The following is a 19,671-nucleotide window of genomic DNA, read 5'->3' on the forward strand; positions in this document are numbered from 1 at the left end:
AATTTATTCGGACAATACAGTGCACAAAGCACCCTCCACTCCACAATACTCATAAATCAGTACAATAGTAATAATAACAATAATCAATCCTCCACAACCAGACACGATTCATATCCATATTCTATGTATTTATTTTTATGTTACAGGCATCGTTTTTGCCGTGTCTTGTCTTTTTTGGTCTTTGTCATGTCCCATATAAAGTTTAGATGCACATCATACGCCACTTAAATATATACTGTAAAGCGGTCAAAATACAGCTTTTAGAGGCACAATGCGCACCAGTCTGAAGACCCTCCAAAAAACAGCATTGACAGCCCACATCAGTCGACCATTTCTTACGCCCTGGAGCACTACTGAATTCCAGTTAAAGGCAATGTCGTTTTGACTCTCCAGAGTAAAGGTGAGCAAAAGAAAATGATCATGAATTGAAAATAACACAAACAGCAAGCAGAAATCTAAATCAAAGAGCAGGCAGGGGTCAGATTCATCAGTGATTGTCAAAATGAGAGAAACCAACCCAGAATCAAAAGCCAAAAATTTGATGCCAAGGTCCTCTTACTAACTTGTCTCAGTTGCACCTAACTACGTCTTCATGAAGTTGTTTTTTTTTTCTTTTCACTCTAGATCCAAAAACTTGGAGGCCAGAAGCTGCGTGCCACCAGGTGCAGAACGATGACACAATTTGATCTCAATTTGACTTGAATGGCAACAAGCCTAGAAACTGTAATCAATATGGCTACAGCCACACAAAAATGTTCACAAAATGGTGGTGATAAACAGAACAAAAAATGGCATTACCATAATAACAACAAAAAGAAACAAATGCAAAAACTATTAAATAAATCTATTATAAAAGGAAAACATGAGACGAGACTATTTCCAAGAGATTTTTCAAGTCAGGCCCTCCTCTCAAACATATTCAACCACACACATGGCCCTCTCACCTCTCCTTCATGTGAATGCTTTTGTCAGACACAGCTCCTGCTCCTTCAGATGTTACAAATTCATATGTTTTCCTCACTAAGATCCCACCTAAAGAAGACTTATTATGTCCAAATCTTACTGAAAAATTTCATCCTGAAGGGTATCAACCGAGGAAATGAGTACACGGGCAATCCTATCACCGAGAAACAATGAAGTCAAATGAATTAAAGCCGAAAATGTCGATCAGTTACACAGCAAATTGGTTAAATGCCTTTCAATAGACAATGCTGAAACAGTTGTTGGTGATCATGCGAAAGTTGAAAACATCAGCTTATAATATCCCGAAGAATATCTACAACCATTAATACCGTACGGTCTTCCACTGCCCGAATTACTGTTGAAAGAAGGATGTATCCAAGGAAGGTAATGTAGTACATCTTCCTCAGATAACATTAGACACCAAAGGAGATCTTGATATGCCATTTGTATTAAACGTTACCAGTTAGAATAGCTTTTGCAAAAACAATTAACAAATCACAGAGACAAACATTCGAAAAAGTCGGTTTATTTATTAGAGAGAAAGAAATGAAATTCAATCACGGGCAGTTATATGTTGAATTGTCACGATGTAAATCCAAACACAGAATCAAAATTCAGTGAGATATTGACTAAAATTTAATTAAAAAAATAGACTACATTTTTACAGTAAAAGCGTAAGTTTAAAAAGTATTTGCGTGTTAATTTCAAAGCCAACCAGAACAAAATCGTTAACACAATGAATATCTCTAATGCAACACAAAACATAATTTACTTTCAAATTATTACATTGTAGTATTTTTTAATATGTTTAATTACTCGCTGTAATGTAAAATAGTTAGTTTTATGCACATGTAACAATTCCCATGAAAATAACAATCTGTTTAAATTGAACATCCGCATACGTGAGCGGCAGAAACACAAAGTGGCTAGTGTGTAGCGCCAGCCCAGGAGTTGGCGAGTGAAGGCAGCAGGGGGCAGTGACACTGAGTAAAATGTTAAAAAAATTAAATTGGTTTTTCAAGAAGGATTTGGACGTACATCTAATACACAGTGTGACAGATAGGGGGCTCTGTCGTCCCCTTGAACCAGATGCCAGACACCAGAAAAAAGTCCAATAATTAAATTTATTCGGACAATACAGTGCACAAAGCACCCTCCACTCCACAATACTCATAAATCAGTACAATAATAATAATAGCAATAATCAATCCTCCACACCCAGACACGATGTTCCCTTCCTCCCAACTCAGCTCACCCGTCTGGGATCTCCCACAGTCTTTTATAGTCCTTGACCCGGAAATGCTTCTGATCCTCCCAGTCCATGTGATTCTTGGCACTTCCGGGTCAGATCAAAACTCCTCTTCTCCTCAGCCCAGAAGTATATAATTTCTTCCGTTTCCATGATTGTGAATTACTTCTGGGCCATATGGATAATATAAGTCCCTAGGCCTCCTTACAGCGTCCCCTGGCGGCGCCCACGGTATCCAGCTGGGCTGTGAAGAAAAACTCCAAGGTCCATAATGCCCTGCTGGAATTCGGGGCACCTCCATGTTGTCGGGAGAACTCCATCTGTCAGCGTGGGGGTATTGGCCGGGATGAACGGCCGGCCATATACCACAACAGTTGGGAGACAAATAGAACTTTTAAAGCTACATCTCTCCCATTAGCCTAATACTGTGCTTCACAACAAATAGAAGCCTCATACCAGCACCGCTTGTTATATTTTCATATTTTAAGAATCAGGCAGTGACTGAGAACCTGCACAATGAGGGATACACAATAAGTTTTACAAGGCAATTTTTTTATTCCTAGTAATTTATCATAAAGTTGTCTGAACATTCTCATAGGATACCTCAAGAGTTTTACTTCACTTTTCAGTTTACTCCATAATTTCCATCAACCTCTTCAGCTTTGCATCACCAAAAGACAGTAGCAGGCATCCCCTCCTCAGAGCAACACTGAAGTGACTGCTGCTGTTTAGCGGCCAATGAGCTCTTCTTTATCTACAGAATTGCCCACCTATGAACTTCTTAACTGGTTTTCAACACTGACTCATTCTTCACCACAATCTATAATAGCACGTTTCTTAAAATGCAAATCACCACAAGACACCATTTAAGAGCACCTGTGCTAGAAAAATTGATTATTCTGAGACACTGCGATTGCCATAAGGATATTTCATACTGACCTTAGAGTAAATGGCAGGCATCTACTGATAATTTGGAATGAAATATACTAAGTATTACATTTTCTGGGGGGAACATGTGTGCCATCTTTTCAGCGAAAGGTAAAATTCCAGAATTCTTGGTTCCAGAGAGTTCTACAGCAGACTGTCCTGCTCTCTGTGCGTTTGAATCACGCCGTTTAATAGTGAACTCCAGTTCTGACTGAAACAAAAAAAGAAAGCCTCAATTAGCACAAGCAGCCCTAATTCATAATGTTCAGAACCATTAGTCATTTTTTCACCCTCCAATACAGGTCCATTGAGGGCTAAATCAGTAGAAAAGGATCAAAAATCAAAAATCACATCATATTCATAAGCACTGACATTGATACCCTGCATAATTATGTTTGAAATTTGTAGTTTTTAACGTTCTGGGAATGGCCCTTAGAGGGTTTGGACCGCAGGTAAAGAGTCAGATATCAAAATTACTATCATATTTGTGATCACCAACCTCAAGGTCATGTGAAAAGACAATTTCCCTTCGGAGATTAATATGGCATACCAAATGACAAAAAAAAAACCAAAACATAAAATGACACTCCACGTGCCTATATTACTGATCCCCATTCTTTTGCAGTTAAATGAAAAGGCGTTTTTTTTTTATAGTCCCTCCTTTTTAAAGATCCAGGACGACACTGGGAAAAGGATCTCTCACTCAACATCTCGAAAAAGGAGTGGAAGGTAGTAATGCACAGAATTCACTCGAGCTCCATATGCGCAAAGCATACAATTACTCAACTCACAATTATCTGTTGAGTGCATCTCTCGCATTTAAAACTGTCCAAAATGTTTCCAGGGCAAGAGCCAACCTGCCAACGTTGCAATCGAGCTCCAGCCTCACTGGGTCACATGTTCTGGGCCTGCACCAAATTAACATCATTCTGGACCAAAATCTTTAAATGCCTTTCAGACAGCCTTGGTGTCACAATCCCTCCTAACCCACTAACAGCTGTGTTTGGTGGACCTCCAGAGGGGCTTAACGTGGAGAAGGACAAACAAACTGTGATTGCCTTTACTACACTACTGGCACGTAGACTTATCTTGCTCAAATATAACAATCCTAACTCTCCTCTTTTACGTCAGTGGGTAACTGATGTCATATACTATTTGAAACTGGAAAAAAGCAAATTCGCTTTTCTGTACAGAACTTTTCAAAACCTGGCAGGAACTAATCAATAACATTTTAGAATAAGCTCTTAAAGCACCGAGGAAGCAGATTCTCTCCCCTCTTTTACTTCATTTACCATTATTCATTTATTAATGTATCTAGTTACTTGTTTTTACTAGCTTAAAGTTTTACTTTGCTAGCCTAGCTCTCTTTCTCTGGGGTGCGGGTTGATTTGTTTCAAACCTTTTTTTGTAAAACTCGAGTTATTTTATAACACACTGGTGAGGCCTCATCTGGAGTCCTGTGTGCAGTTTTGGTCTCCAGCCTACAAAAAGGACATAGCAGCACAAGAAAAGGTCCAGAGAAGAGCGACTAGGCTGATTCCAGGTCTACAGGGGATGAGTTATGAGGAAAGATTAAAAAAGCTGAACCTTAACAGTTTAAGTAAAAGAAGATTAAGAGGAGACCTGATTGAAGTGTTTAAAATTATGAAGGGAATTAGTCCAGTGGATCAAGACTGTTATTTTAAAATGAGTTCATCAAGAACATGAGGACACAGTTGGAAACTTGCTAAGGGTAAATTTTGCACAAACATTAGGAAGTTTTTCTTTACACAAAGAACGATAGACACTTGGAATAAACTACCAAGTAGTGTGGTAGACAGTAAGACGTTAGGGGCTTTCAAAACTCGACTTGATGTTTTCTTGGAGGAAACAAGTGGATAGGATTGGCGAGCTTTGTTGGGCTGAATGGCCTGTTCTCGTCTAGAGTGTTCTAACACAAAATTCATACAATAATGGAGCAAAATGTAAAGAAATGAAATATCAAACAAAACCATAAAAATGTGTCAGCTCTTGTGTGACAAGGGTCCTGAGAGGTTCTCCTGGCCAGACCTAGCCCAGCCCAAAGATTATTTGTTTGGCTAGAATTTGTCCCCAGGTTAAACCTATTTGAAGGCCTCCTTACAAAGAATGGCTGCACATTATTTAAGAAAGATAAGCAAAACGGAAAAGATATGCAGTGTAGATGCTGTATTACATCAAGAAGAAATTGAATGTGCTTCTAGTTCAAATAAGTGGTGAACCATGGATATCTGGATTCAACTAGAATAAAGGATAGAGGCATGTATTGCAGAAAATACTTTGTAAATAAAAAAATCGGGAGTGGTCTCTCCTCGACTTTCTCGTATACTAAGATATTGGAATGGATATTTGAGGAGTAAACTGCAAGACATAAATTATATTTTTATATTATGTACATTAAAGAACCATCAACAACAAATCAAATCAAATTAATAATATATTGAACAAATATAAAAGTAAAGTTGAATAAACTGGACCCTGAAGCTGCATGAATAAAAAAGTACCACTTCCGGTTAACGGAAATAGCTCAAAAGTTGATAGAAATCTACGTTTTGTACCTAATACTTGTATGAAAAATTTTGCCCTAAGTGAAAGCGTACTCAAGTTATTGTGTTTACACACACACAGAGACAGACAGAGAGATACACAGACATACCATATATACTCATGTATAAGTCGGGTCTTGAAACCCGAAAAATTGATCATAAAATCAGACCCCGACTTATACGCCTGTTCAAAAAAGCGACAATTACATTTTTTTTTTTTTACATCTTCTTGTCTCCGCCAATCACACATCAGTTTCTCGGATGCATCGAATTTTATTGCAGCAGCACAGTTACCAATTTCTTTCGCTACTTCAACGATGTTTAATTTAAAACCAGCTTCATATTTTCTTCTGATCGAACGCTCCATCGTAGATAAGGGATGCTCTTATAATAAAGGTATATGAGGGTGTGAGATACAAAAAACACAAATCAGTGCAAACGTTGCTTCGAATAGTTCAGGTATTACCATGTGGTCACGTAGGCACAATAGAGAGAGAGAGAGGTTAGGAGCACACGCTGATACAGCACATTGCCACATAGAAAATAAAGGCTGTGTATGCCGTGGTTACTTTCTCAGGTGGGCGTTAGCATATCATAATCTCTTGGACCAATAGCGTGAGTTTTCTGCATTTGACTTATATGATCGACATTATAAAATAGCAGAAATTATACGGTAAAATCAAGTCCCAACTTATCTGTGAGAGAACTTATCTGTGAGTATATACGGTAATTCCAAAATTGGTATTTTTGGATTTAGGGAGGTCTAAAAAGTCGAGATTCATCAAAATCTCGAGGTTGAATTTTTGGAATGATTACAATACTAACCCTATACTTTGTATATGATAAAGTTAAAAAGACTCAAAACTGACATTCTTTTACTACAACAATTGGTGAAGCCTCCATGTTGTTGCCTCTTATTCAGTGTAACATGGAAGACTGGAAAATCTAACACACTAGCTTCTTTTTTCATTTAGGTTCACTTACATATAATATCTATATAGAAACCTCAATGACGCTAATCAGCACAAAGGTAACTGGTATGATTTCGTAGCAACCCTCTGCATTTATGTACCTCCCAAAGGTCCCAAAATAGATAACCATTAGAACGTCTTGGGTAAATTTTTGGTTCATAGAATAAGACTTCTTACATGTAATTTAAATATACGGGTACAAATGAAGGCAGGATGTCCTAGTTTAACATTCAAGCAATTTCAAGTATATTTTCCCTTATACCTGTTAATGAAAGAGTGTTATAAACTCCCCCTATTTAGACAATAGTTTCAGTATTCACTGAATAATATTTAAATAAGCACAATTAGAGAGGGTTTTGTAATTTAGAGAGATTTTAATTGCTCCAAGATTAACTAAAATAAATTTACAATTAGTACAAGAACAATATTCATTGACATAATCAATGGCTGTTTTTTAATATGGTGTGTTAAAGCACCAAATAGAGAAGCAGCTTGTCTAGATTTAATATTTTGTAATAATCAGAATAGAATTCAGGGGTTTGACATCATTGAACCACTAGGGCATTAATAAAGTATCTATCTATCTATCTATCTATCTATCTATCTATCTATCTATCTATCTATCTATCTATCTATCTATCCTATAGTGCCTTTCCTATCTATCTATCTATCTATCTATCTATCTATCTATCTATCTATCTATCTATCTATCTATCTATCTATCTATCTAGCTATTCAAAAACCAAAACTGTTGGGAAATGTGTGTCATTTTCTATTGGAAACATGCAATAAGAAATAAAAGAAAAATAATAAATTAGAACAAGTTATAAAAAACACCCCCAGCCATCATCTTTCCCACGTATCTTAGCCAAGACCCCACTCCGCACCAGTGAGTGTAAAAGCGTTCTAGAGCAGAGACATCAGCAGACACAACAGACCCCAGCAGAAAGCCCAAAGATGACCCCACACTGAGGTCTTTAACAGAGGCCGATCATTTGAGTAACAGACACACAATCTGTAATCCATTGTTATCAGTTCACGCAGATGTGCAGGTGACTGCCAGTAGGTAAACGCTTGTGAATGTCGACACAAGAGGCTCCTTTACGTCTCACTGCAAAGAGCTCGAGGAGCACAACGTTATAAAAAGATGATTTCCACTAATTTAAGTAAAGACAGTTGGAAATATTCCAGTGGAAGGCAAGAGAGGAAATTTTGAGCAAATGCAGCAAAATCTAAAAAAATGTAAACTGAGACAAACTTTTAAATGCGTAGACAGTTAAGGAGCAGTGGAGTAGATTTAAATGCAGTTTGAGCATACCCCGATATTTGGAAATAACAAGAAATTAAAAAATAAAAAACTCCACAGTGGAAATAATAAGGAGATGCAAACCAAAACCACAGTTGCATAAGACATAAAAGACAACTCTAACCTCAGCACTGACCTTAGGGCTTGTTTCGGTGTATTAGTAGTAAACGAACAGTCAAGGAGGAGGTGAAGTGCCAGGAGTAATAAGCGTGATCTGAAATATACAGAGAGTAAACTAGCAATTGCTCTATATTACCGTTTTTCTGAAATTTCTGCATGTGAAGAAGCTGATATCCCACCAGCATTTACGAGGACAATTAAGGAGATACTTGATAATTTGTAACTTATAGAGAGAGGTGTGCTGGTTAAATTAAAAAGCTGAATTCCCAGGATCAGCCTGTATTCATCCTAGAGTGATAAATGAAATTAGTGAGTACAAATATAAACCATGTAGACATTTTAACAATTTTAAATTACTGTAAAGTTCCTACAGGTTAGAAGCTATCAAATGTCCTATTAAATAAAAAACGTGAATGAGATGACCCAAGTAACCAGGCCAGTGGTTGTAACATCCATCCATTATCCAACCCGCTATATCCGAACTACAGGGTCACGGGGGGTTGTAACAGGTAACACAGCTAAATTAATACAAGCAGCTATTAAAGAAATGATCAGACATCAGGAGGTAAGAAAGGGGACGTTTTAGTGAGCAGTCAGCAAGTGTTTCAACCAGGAAGATCATGGATACCATTTTTGCCAGACTTCTTTGAAATAGCAACAAAAGCATACAATCAGATGTGAGAGACGGCCGACACATCCAGGCCGCTAGATGGAGTCCTCCCTGCAGCACAGAGGGGCCCCGGATTCCCACAGGCCATCAGGGGAGATGGAGTTTGGATTCACAACCCTGCTGGGGACCGTGGGTTCCACTGTGTGACGCTGCCGGGAGACGAAGGGATTTTTATTTTCCCTATAGCCCGGAAGTACTCCCAAGTCACGGGGATGGAAGAACAGAAGTAGAAGAATATGAGTCTTCATCCGATCTGGAAGTGCTATTGAATCACATGGACAGAAGGACCGAAGCACTTCCGGGTCAAGAACTACATAAAGGACAATGCAAGACCCAGCGAGCGGAGCCAGAGTTGGGTGGTAGAGTGATGGAGCTGCTGGGAGAGGAGGATTGTGTTATTGTATTTGATTACTGATTTATTGTTTATGGTGGTGTTAGTCATGTCTGCTGTGGCACAATATCGAAAAGAAGACATTAAAATATTTCTAAGGGCTTTTACTTGGTGTCCTGGACGTTTGTCTGCGGGGTTCGAGGAGTGACAGCGCCCTCTAATGTCACACAAAGAACTATTATATTTTATTATTTATCTTGATTTTTAGAGGGCTTTTGATTTGGTTGCAAATCAGAGGTTTATCGTCACCAGGGAATGCTCAGGGTGATGCTCCCGCTCTTTTAAGGTGATTTTTGTCTGGAAGAAGGTGTAAATATTGGATACTTTGTTGACTTCTAAGAAAACAGCACTCAGATGTTAAAAGAATATCCAAAAAATGATATTTTTTACATGCCATGTAGTTTTCTAGTTATAGCCAAGAACGTTTTTAATTGCATGTTTTCATGCAGAAAAAAATGTTAAAAGTTTATGATAGAACCTAATAGCGACCAATGCTGTACATTAGTCATGGCACATATTCCACATGTCAGTTATCCTGTCGTATGCTCAAAATGTGCAAAATGTGCACATTTTTTGCTAAAATAGTATTGAATACCAAATACCAAAAAATAAATACTTGCGGAAAAAAATCAGTGTACGTCAAAAACAGGAAACAGACTCCCATAATGCTGTACTTCAGAACTGAAGACAAGACTTCTGACCAATGAATGAACGGGAGAGGCAGATCTTTATATCATGAAAGCTGTGTAAGCCTGTGCTGTAAAACGCCAAGGGTCCTAGAAACTGTTAAAATCGTCAGGAAAAAAAACGGAAATGTAGAGATGTCAGGTAATTGAAAGGAACTACTCTGGGCGTCTTTGTCCGAGGAGGATTAATTTCGCCAATATGCTCGCATCGCTTGTGTATTAGCAGCGGGAGGAAAAGCAAAAGGGATACTGTTTTGCCGATGGATGTTAGCATCTAAGTGACTTTGTCTTTCTTCTGATGTTTCATTTTGCAGACGTGCTCGCCTCGCTGGTGTTATTAGCGGCTAAGCGTTTTCTGTTTCCCGGAGGCAGAGCCCTTACCTGACTCCACCTCTCTCACTTCCGGGCCGGACAGACAGACACACACACTTCCACACATAGACGTTTATGTATAAGAAGCGTTTTCTCTCCATCCTGCATGAAAACATTTAACATTTTTCTCAGCCTTCACTACAAAACACATGCGGTGAGTAACAGATAAAAAGATATAATTTTGGGTGGAGTACTTCTTTAAACACACACAAAATAGCAGCAAGGTACTGTACCCGCCCTCTTTCATCATCCTATTCAAAAATTATTGATAATGTTTGACCAATAAGTGAGTTATGTCATTTGTGCTTTCCTTTTGCACTCATTTTCTCTTCTGCTAAGATGCACCTGGACTTCGGCTCTATGTTAAATTTTAATTTCTGTCTGGATATTAGTATTTCAAAAACCCTTATTCCTCAATTCATACAGCAATTCATATTCAGTGTAGAAGCTAAAAATGGTTATATATGTATATAAAACATTCTGAAACCTGCTAAATTGTGAATTTCCCCTTGGGATTAATACAGTATGTATCTATCTATCTATCTATCTATCTATCTATCTATCTATCTATCTATCTATCTATCTATCTATCTATTATATAGTGCCTTTCATATCTATCTATCTATCTATCTATCTATCTATCTATCTATCTATCTATCTATCTATCTATCTATCTATCTATCTATCTATCTATCTATCATATAGTGCCTTTCCTATCTATCTATCTATCTATCTAAATTCAGTTTTGAGTTGTTTGGGAATGTATGATTTCTAAATGTACAGTATGTGTAACACGAAAATATAGAAACATTATATAGATATTTGCACTTCGGATTAAGACATTACTCACAGTGACCTAAAAATTATCGATCACATTTTCCACACACTACCCTGATCTTGTAAGTCTCTTGTATAAAGGCGTCTGCCAAATATATAATAGTAGTATTAATAATTGTGATAAATTCATATTTCCATTCGCAGCCAACAAACAAGATGTCGCTCTGTTTGTACAGTGACAGGAAAATCACTGCGAGCAGGCACATTTGGTAAGTTGTGTTCATGCAGACTCCTCGCAGCGGCCACGCTAATCACCGCGGCACCTTGCCGCCAATCTTTCCAGATTGGTTTGTTTCTATCGCCACCACCAAACCTGTTTGACACCCTGCGGGCAGTAAAGGGTTAAGTCTCTGAAATCCAGATCAGAAGCTTAGGAGGCTCCTCGCTGAGGCAGGTCGAGCTGGCGGGCTGATCGCCTCTTTACCTGAATTAATGTTTCAGAGCAGCAGCTCATCTTTAAGCATCCGCAGCACAATGAAAACCCTGACTTCTGAGTTTGGCTCACGAGTTTTTGCCTGTTTTCATTTCGAACTGCTAGAATTTCGGGAATATATTCTTTAATTCCAAAATTCAATGCATATCGCTTAGCTTGGCTTTTAGGCTGCTTATTTGATAAATTGTTTGCTTCTACTTTATAAGTTTTAAATTGAAACGATACTTAGGAGAGACTGCATTTTAAGGCTATTGTGCTCCTCTGCAGAACGCAGCATTTTTGTAGGTAAAATTAACTGATCAGGTAAGGGTGAAAGGCGAAGGACGGGTAATCTGGGAAAGGTGAAGGTGCCCACTGTCTCCTGCTTGGTAACTCTCAAAATAACTTTCCTTTTCCAAAATGTTCTAAATCACTATTTTTGCAATGTCAAATACCTCTCTTTAACCTTAGAGCGCCATACATGATTCTTGCAAAGCCTTCGGATAATGACTACTTCAGAAGAACAAAGTTAAAGTACCGACAGAATTAGTAGTATCTGAACTGGACCATCTCTCTGTAACCCGAAACAAATGACACATAAATACCCAGTCATTCATTCAGTGTTGGTTGACTCACGAGAGGCATACAAATAACGGCTGACATTAGTAAAGGAGAACTCGAATAACGCAGACGGTGAGGCTGATCCTGCTGCAGTTTCAATGTCTTACGCGACTCCTGTGCGACATATTAATAGAGAAATTGAGGAACGTGAAAAGAGGAAAGAATAAAAGTTTAATATTGAAATAAGACGATATTAAGAAAACGCCTGAAGGCTTAATGAGTAGATTTAAAAGTGTATCGTAGGCATATTCACATATCGTGAAATATCTAGCAGAGGGTAAATCAATGATGAGTATTAAATAGCTGCTATTGACCCTCAGTACTGCCTGGCTCCTGTCATCATAGTTAGCTATCTATCATCCGTTTTACACACTCATGCTCTTGCGTTAACTTTCAAGAGTAAAATCGTGTTAGCTGCAAAGAAACACAATTTCACGTTGACGCTCTTTAAGAGTTGAGTCTTCCTTCTTTTTTCGATTCGGTGCCAATTTCCCTGCCCTTGTACCATCATTATCACGCTATAACTAAGGTGCGTATCGGTCGCGTCACTACAAATTCATAAAAATCTGGAGTCACACTCTTCTGATCACTACTTAAGAGGGTTTGATTCCCAAATTACACTTAAGAATCCCATGACTTTTAGAGTCTGAAACCGAACCTGCTTAACATTACCAAACGAACGAACTTCTTGGATTGAATAATTTCATCCTGTGTTTAAAATGTCGCATATTCTATGAGTACTGTAGACAAAACCTTAACTCTGCCGTCCCTTTTCACGCACCCGTATCCGGTCGACACAAAACAACACTATCCGTTTGTTAGAGTTCAGTAACATGAATATTTAGCTCACTTGACCTTATTTTTTTTGAAATTAAATTACACACTTTGAAAGTCACGATCAGGCGTTCCGTCCACTGATTGTTCCTTCTTTGAAAAAGCTCCGGCCAGCCGTTGTAACAGAACAAACGGGAGAGTAAAAACTAAACGAATTTGAAAATAAAGATACACTGTATTCTTAAAAGTATTCATTTCATTATAGAAAGGGTTCTTTGCATATGACATTGTCTCTTTGGTCTTTAATAAGGTTACTAATATGTGGATAAAACCAAAATATTTAACGTATTGTCGGCTAATTAGCAGGATGCTAACAGTTCAAAAACCTTGACTTTAACGCAGTATTGTATGCTTTTAAAATAAGGAGCACTTTGGTATTTCACAAATCGTGTATCCTCTACTCATTATGAAGCCTGCTACGGATTAAATTAAAAAAGGTTCTTTCGAGAACCTTTATGTGAAATGGATCTTTTGGGAACCAAAAAGGTTCCGCTATAGCTTTTCTCGGCATGAAGAACCACGCTGGCACCTCCAATTTTTAAGAGGGAACATAAACTTCTTAATTCTTGAGAATTGTTTTGGCTTTGAACCATGACAAAAGTGCATTTTCAAGATTCAAGCAAAAATATGATGAACTACACACGCGCAACTCCTTTTTTTTGCTCGTCTCGTGTTAAGTTAGAAGTTCTCTGCACTGGAGCCAAAGTACAGCCTGAAGCGAAGCTGCGCACTTTTGCATCCTCATCAAATCACTCCAGCAGGTTCAGTTGCTGCTCCGCTGCTGAACTGGATTGGGACTTACTGCTAGTACCACCGCCAAAAGTAATCACAATAAAAAGAAATAAAGAATACATTCTTAAACATTAGATTATGCTAATATACCACATTTCCCTCAACATACGTAACATTCTTTACGTTGCTTGCACCTAATTCACGTTGAGCCTGCAAATTCTAAAGGATTCCACTTATTAGTTAAACATAATCGTTGGGAAAGCTATTCAAATCATCCTGCCATCTTAAGGAGACGTCCAGTACATTTTAATTAAGCAATTATGCATCTGGTTCTGTTTTTTACTGCCTCCATTATTGAGCTCTGCAAACATCACAGACCCTCAGTTTAAAGAAACACAGCATTAATAAAACGACCATCCGTCCATTTCCTACACCAGCACAATCCAAGTTTAGGTTCGATGCTAATCATTTCAGTTTTCAGTTTCTTTTAAACCTACCGATATATGTGTTGTTATGATTATTATTACTAGTCTGCAAATGTGGATTGTACGGTTTATTTGTGAATGGCTCTTTATTATATTTCATTTAAATTTAAATAGCATTTCGAACTGTTTGTAGTGCAATTTATGGACAGATGATTTTTGGATAGAGAGTTATTTCTAAAAGCCTCTGCAGATACAAATCAGAAATTATATATAAATACGCAAAATAAATATCACATACTCAAAACACAAAGCATTGCGCAGAGATACTTGGCAAATATTTTGTCATATCGGCCTTCTTTTAGCGTCAGTTGAAGACGATCAGAACGGACAACGGTAGCATTTTCTCCTGCTGAAACGCCGGTTCTAATTAACTGAAGTCACCATTAAACGAGAGTGTTAATAGCAACAGTAACCAAGGGATATTTGTCATTAATCGTTGATATCATGTAATAAATGTAAGATCTGAACGTTCTGCGTCTTGCATATTTTTTTTTTTTCCTAAGATCAATACTGCGTTTAATAGAGGTGACTAAATGATGGATCCAAACCTATCGTGCACCTATTCGATTTCCTGTATCGAGGGAAAGCCCACCTAATAATTAGCAATAATGCGGTTAACTTGCTGTCACCTCATATTTTCTGCTTCCTCGGTCTTCATTTCTCAATCATTAATGGAACGTGCACAGGCTCATAGTATGAACTACCCGGGCTACTTTAATTCAATTAACATTTTAGACAGATGTACATGAAAGGAGGAATGCAATCAAAGCGGTTTGAGAAATGTAATTTTAAGGACAGGAAAAAATAAGTGCGCATTTCTGTACCGGCTGGAATGATTTGCCCCCCAAGAACTTTCACTGGTTTGTGTGTACGAACACGTCTTTATGTGAGTACAGGCCTGGGCTACAGTTATTGGGCGCAGTTCAGCTCTAAAATGCTCATTATATCTCTCGTTTTGACTTAACATGGGAGGTATTTCGGATTTATTTTTTAGCGATACAATGAAGTTACGTGTAGGCACTTGTATTATAAGAAAATGTATTTGTTGTAAACTTTATTTATTGATACCTGTCACTAGAGGGCACTGTTCGGACAGCAGCTGGATTTCAGCCCAACGTTGCTATAGAAAAATGCAAATTTCCCGTTATCTCTTTCTGCGATTGGCGCAGGGGTGCTATCACATTCCCAGTAGGTGGGACAGTACAATTATATCTATAAAGCGACCGAGCGCTCCATTCAGCTGTTCAGTTAAGTGTTAGCAATCCGCTCGGCAGGTCAGGCGAAGGCTTTGGCTGTGACAGTATATGTCAGGATTATAGCGCCTCGAATGTCTGTGTAGAGATAAGTTGAAAATAACTGTAAAAATACAGACACCAATAAAGGTTGCATTAATGATCTGCTCTCGAGTAGAAAACCAACATTTTCAGCCTGAAGGATTTTTTCACTAAAACCTGATAAAGTAAACAGAAGCCTGCTTTTCTGCTGTAGATGCCGCCAAGATTGAAGACGCCGACTGCCTGATACTTCTGTTTCTGGAGGACTAAAACTTTTCTAAAGTTGTGGATTGACGCCGTTGACTTTTGCGATCTTTGAAGTGTTCAGCTCCACCGAAGATCTGAATAAAGTTAAGTTATATCTCCTATCCGCACAATAGCTGTCAAATGCGCCGGAAGTTGCCCGATTTGTGACTTTATATGAAAAACAAACGGATAAAGCGAAACGACTAACTGTATTCCAATAATAAGCTGCTAAGCCGGCAGCCGAAGGTTACGGCGGGACCCTGACTGGTTTCAAGTTTCTTCTTCTATCCGAGGGACTGTCGGCTTTGGCGCTGGACCGGGGAGGAGAGGTGGTGGCCATTGGTCTAAAAATACTCGGCAGGTGCCCATTTAAAAACCGAGCCGTCACTGCCTAGAGGCTCGCCCCGGTGCCGTGTGTGCGCAGTAGGCTCTGTGGCTGTGGCGCAGACGCTGGCTGGGAGGGCTGCTCCTGTTGCATGGACTGAAATGGCCTCGGACCTCAGTATGAACGGAGAAATGCCCAACAGTCCCCTTGCCATAGAGTACGTCAATGATTTCGACTTAATGAAGTTCGAGGTCAAGAAAGAACCCCCTGAATCGGAACGCTACTGCCACCGGTTGCCCCCTGGCTCTTTGTCTTCCACCCCTATCAGCACCCCGTGCTCCTCCGTGCCTTCCTCGCCCAGCTTTTGCGCGCCTAGCCCCGGGGCACTCTCCAACCCTAACCCAAGCAGTGGCAGCAGCAGCAACAGCAACGTAAGCCAGAACCCGGCCAACAAGCCTCAGCTAGAGGACCTCTATTGGATACCCAACTACCAGCACCACATCAACCCCGAGGCCCTGAACCTGACTCCAGAGGACGCGGTGGAGGCACTCATCGGCAACCCGCACCACCATCACCACCATCATCAGGGCTACGACGGCTTCAGGGGGCAGCAGTTCGGGGGTGAGGAACTCTCCGCCACAGCTGTCGGCCACCACCATCAGGTCCACCACCATCATCATCATCACGCCCATCACCTGCGCCTTGAGGAGCGCTTCTCGGACGATCAGCTGGTCAGCATGACCGTACGGGAGCTCAACCGGCAGCTGCGGGGTTTTAGCAAAGAGGAGGTGATTCGCCTGAAACAGAAGAGGCGCACCCTGAAGAACCGGGGCTATGCACAGTCCTGCCGCTTCAAACGCGTCCAACAGAGACACATGCTAGAGAGCGAGAAATGTACCCTGCAGAGCCAGGTGGAGCAGCTCAAACAGGACGTGGCTCGGCTGGCCAAGGAACGGGACCTTTACAAAGAGAAGTACGAGAAACTGGCCAGTCGCAGCTTCAGCCGGGAGCAGCCACAGGGCCCCCCTCCCAAAGACTTCTTTATGTGAGGGCACTTCTCCCTATGCTCCTCCAACCCCGTTTCTCGATTTTCTTGTCTTCGTTTTTGCAATAACTTCTGAAGTTTATGTATCCCTATAACGCTCAGTAACTCGAGAACTTTTCAAACAGTTGTAAATACACGTTTCTTGTTCCTTTGCTCAAGACGCCAGTCGTGCATACTTCAGTTGGCCCCAAGTTTTGCACTCAAGTGGAATTAAATGCCCTCCCAAACCGCCAAAAAAGCAGGAGGCAAATCATGCGAAACGTCCCTTTGTCAGCCCGAAGTCTTAAATTATATCTGGGACTTGCAGCATGAATAAAGAATCGGACAACCAAATACAACTCACGTGCACGAATGTCTTAAAGAAAAGCCAACTTTGCAACAGTCTTAATCCGTGATGGGACTCGCTTTGAGAAAAAGGACAGTCTTAAGAAAAGAGGAGTGTGCTTAAATACTTAACAGGACGGCTCGGTGACAATAAAAAAAAAAACTACAAAGCAATACGAAGTTCTCACTTACCGCTTCTCCAGGTTATTTGCGGAATATGTCGCTGGTGGACAACGCAGCTCGTACAAAGAGACTCTTGCGGTCGTATAGACCCAGCAAAACTTCTAAAGACCTTTTTATCAACCCTGCATGCAGGACATGTATGGTATTTCAAGTCCTCGTTTTTCTACTTATATTACTCACCCCAGGATCAGACGCATGGCCCGATAATCGAACTTTTTTCAGCTCTTATTTTTTTTTTTTTTTTAAGTTTGATTATGTTGTCTGGTAGTGGCGGAGAGAGACCCGAGATGGACTGACTCTAAAAACAAGCAGAGAGAAAGAAAGAGAGAGTGGTGGACTTGAAAATCAGCGACGGAGGAGTGCAAACGGCTAGTTTTCATTTTCTCTCTCCTACTTTCCTCTTTAAAACTGAGCCAGATGTTTATGTCCACTTGTAAATATGTAGAATTATTTAAGTTAGTATGTTTTTGAAAAATTTCTTTTCCCTTGCTTGATCATTAAGGTAAAAAAGAAAAAAAAAGTCTTAATAATAATAAAACATTTGTATGTAACAGCATGCAAATAACATATTATAATTTAAACGAAGATGTAGAGTTTAAAAGCCTAATGCACTATTCTAAGATCATTGTTTCTGTTTTTTTAATGAAATTTAACTGGCTATGCTGTCAAAAAATGTGGAAGAGGTGGATATATTAACTTATCAAAGTTGACATGACAAATATAGTAATATATGGACTGCAATCCGTTTGCTGCTAATCTCTATGCATCATGAGCCCTTTGTTTTTTAGATTTTGGTAGTCATTTGGCCGCATATATCTGAGGTAGAACAGACATATCCTCGCTCTGGTTTTCCTTCTGCAATATATTGTAAAGCAGGTATTTTTAAAGTTCTCTATGTAACGCCGTGAAATGAGCGTTGATGGTGCTCAGAGCTACAGTCATTCATTCGGTTACCTTGTAAACCATAACACTGGCAAGTGATAAAAGTTGAGCGCATTTGGAAAAGGTGCGCACGTGCTTGTTTATCACAACCGAGACAACTTTTCTGCTACAACTGAAAAAACTCATTGGGCAGATCTTTCATGAACTTCTGTCAATAAAAGATTTGAACAGATTGAGGCTTCTTCTGGTGCTGTGGGAGTGTAGACTGCTCGGGGGGGGCGGGAGAAAGATACCACCGCTCCGTCGGCCAGAAAGGTTCAGAGCACCCGTAGGCTGCGTGCATGCGTGTGCCTGCCTGTGTATCTGCTCGTGTGTCTGTGCGTACTTGTGCCTTCTCTATATGTCTGCTTGTACACGTGCACACGCGCCGGTCCCTGGCCGTGAGTACCTGTACAGGAGTGTTTTCTGGTGCCGGTGAGTTTCTGGAGGGAGTGCGAGACTGGCACGTGTGTCTGCTGGGCGCCTGTTGGTGCGTGAGAATTTAGTGTTCTGCAGCTGTGCCAGTGTGTCGATCCTTCTGTGCTTGGCGAACGTTAAAAAAATAAAGTGTTCCCTTCTCAGGACACATGCTCGAATCGGGACAGCATTGAGTAGCTCTGTCAGTGGCAGAATGAGTCAAGGAATGACCAGGCTGTAATTAAAAGGTCAGGGGAAAACTGGGGAACGGAACAAAAAATAAACAGGGGATGCCTAATTATTATTTATACTTTTATACATGTTGCAATCAAACGTTTTATTAGAAAACACTGCTGCTTTATTGATGGTTTCATTTTTTTAGCGCAACTATTATTATTATTATTAGTATCCTTGTATTAGTAAACGGCTAAAACATAATGCTGGACAACATTTGACAGTATTTTAATATACAGCCAGTAATTTAAAAATTGTGTAAATTTAGAAGGTCCAGGAGTTAAAGCGGACATCTGTGAAATTTTCCACGCATATTTCATTAATTAACAATAGCACAAAAACACCAATAATACTGTAAAAAGAAAATGGACACACTTTATTGTAATTATGACATATCACGCTCATTAATTATCTCAAATTAAAGTCGCGTTTAGAACACTCGACACATTCCTGAAGATGGTCAATAATTTATATTAAAAACTCACGGGAGATTGTTGAAAATTAAGGAAAGAAACGGAGGTATTAAAAGTGAAGTTAAGGGATGGTTTGATTAGCATTAATC

At 39.5% G+C, this 19,671-nt stretch overlaps 1 protein-coding gene and 1 long non-coding RNA gene across 2 annotated transcripts in view; one reads left to right on the forward strand and one right to left on the reverse strand.

The window, feature by feature from the left end:
- Nucleotides 1-2,270: 2,270 nt before the first annotated feature.
- LOC120529696 overlaps nt 2,271-19,671 on the reverse strand; it is a 32,738-nt gene continuing 15,337 nt past the window's right edge. Inside the window, exons 2-3 of the long non-coding RNA XR_005633794.1 lie at nt 8,117-8,194; nt 2,271-3,350 (exon numbers count right to left, since the gene is read on the reverse strand). This is a non-coding gene — a long non-coding RNA (uncharacterized LOC120529696). The remainder of the gene's footprint in view (nt 3,351-8,116; nt 8,195-19,671) is intronic.
- On the forward strand, nt 15,398-18,581 carry mafaa (v-maf avian musculoaponeurotic fibrosarcoma oncogene homolog Aa). The gene has a single exon (XM_039753749.1). It carries the CDS (start codon nt 16,147-16,149, stop codon nt 17,032-17,034), a length of 888 nt encoding a protein of 295 aa, XP_039609683.1. The 5' UTR covers nt 15,398-16,146; the 3' UTR covers nt 17,035-18,581.

Source organism: Polypterus senegalus, chromosome 5 (assembly GCF_016835505.1).
Source record: "Polypterus senegalus isolate Bchr_013 chromosome 5, ASM1683550v1, whole genome shotgun sequence".
In the NCBI taxonomy this organism is placed as follows: Eukaryota; Metazoa; Chordata; class Cladistia; order Polypteriformes; family Polypteridae; genus Polypterus; species Polypterus senegalus.

Coding starts and splice junctions, on each gene's coding strand:
- mafaa (XM_039753749.1), top strand. CDS start 16,147: ATGGCCTCGGACCTCAGTATGAACGGAGAAATGCCCAACAGTCCCCTT.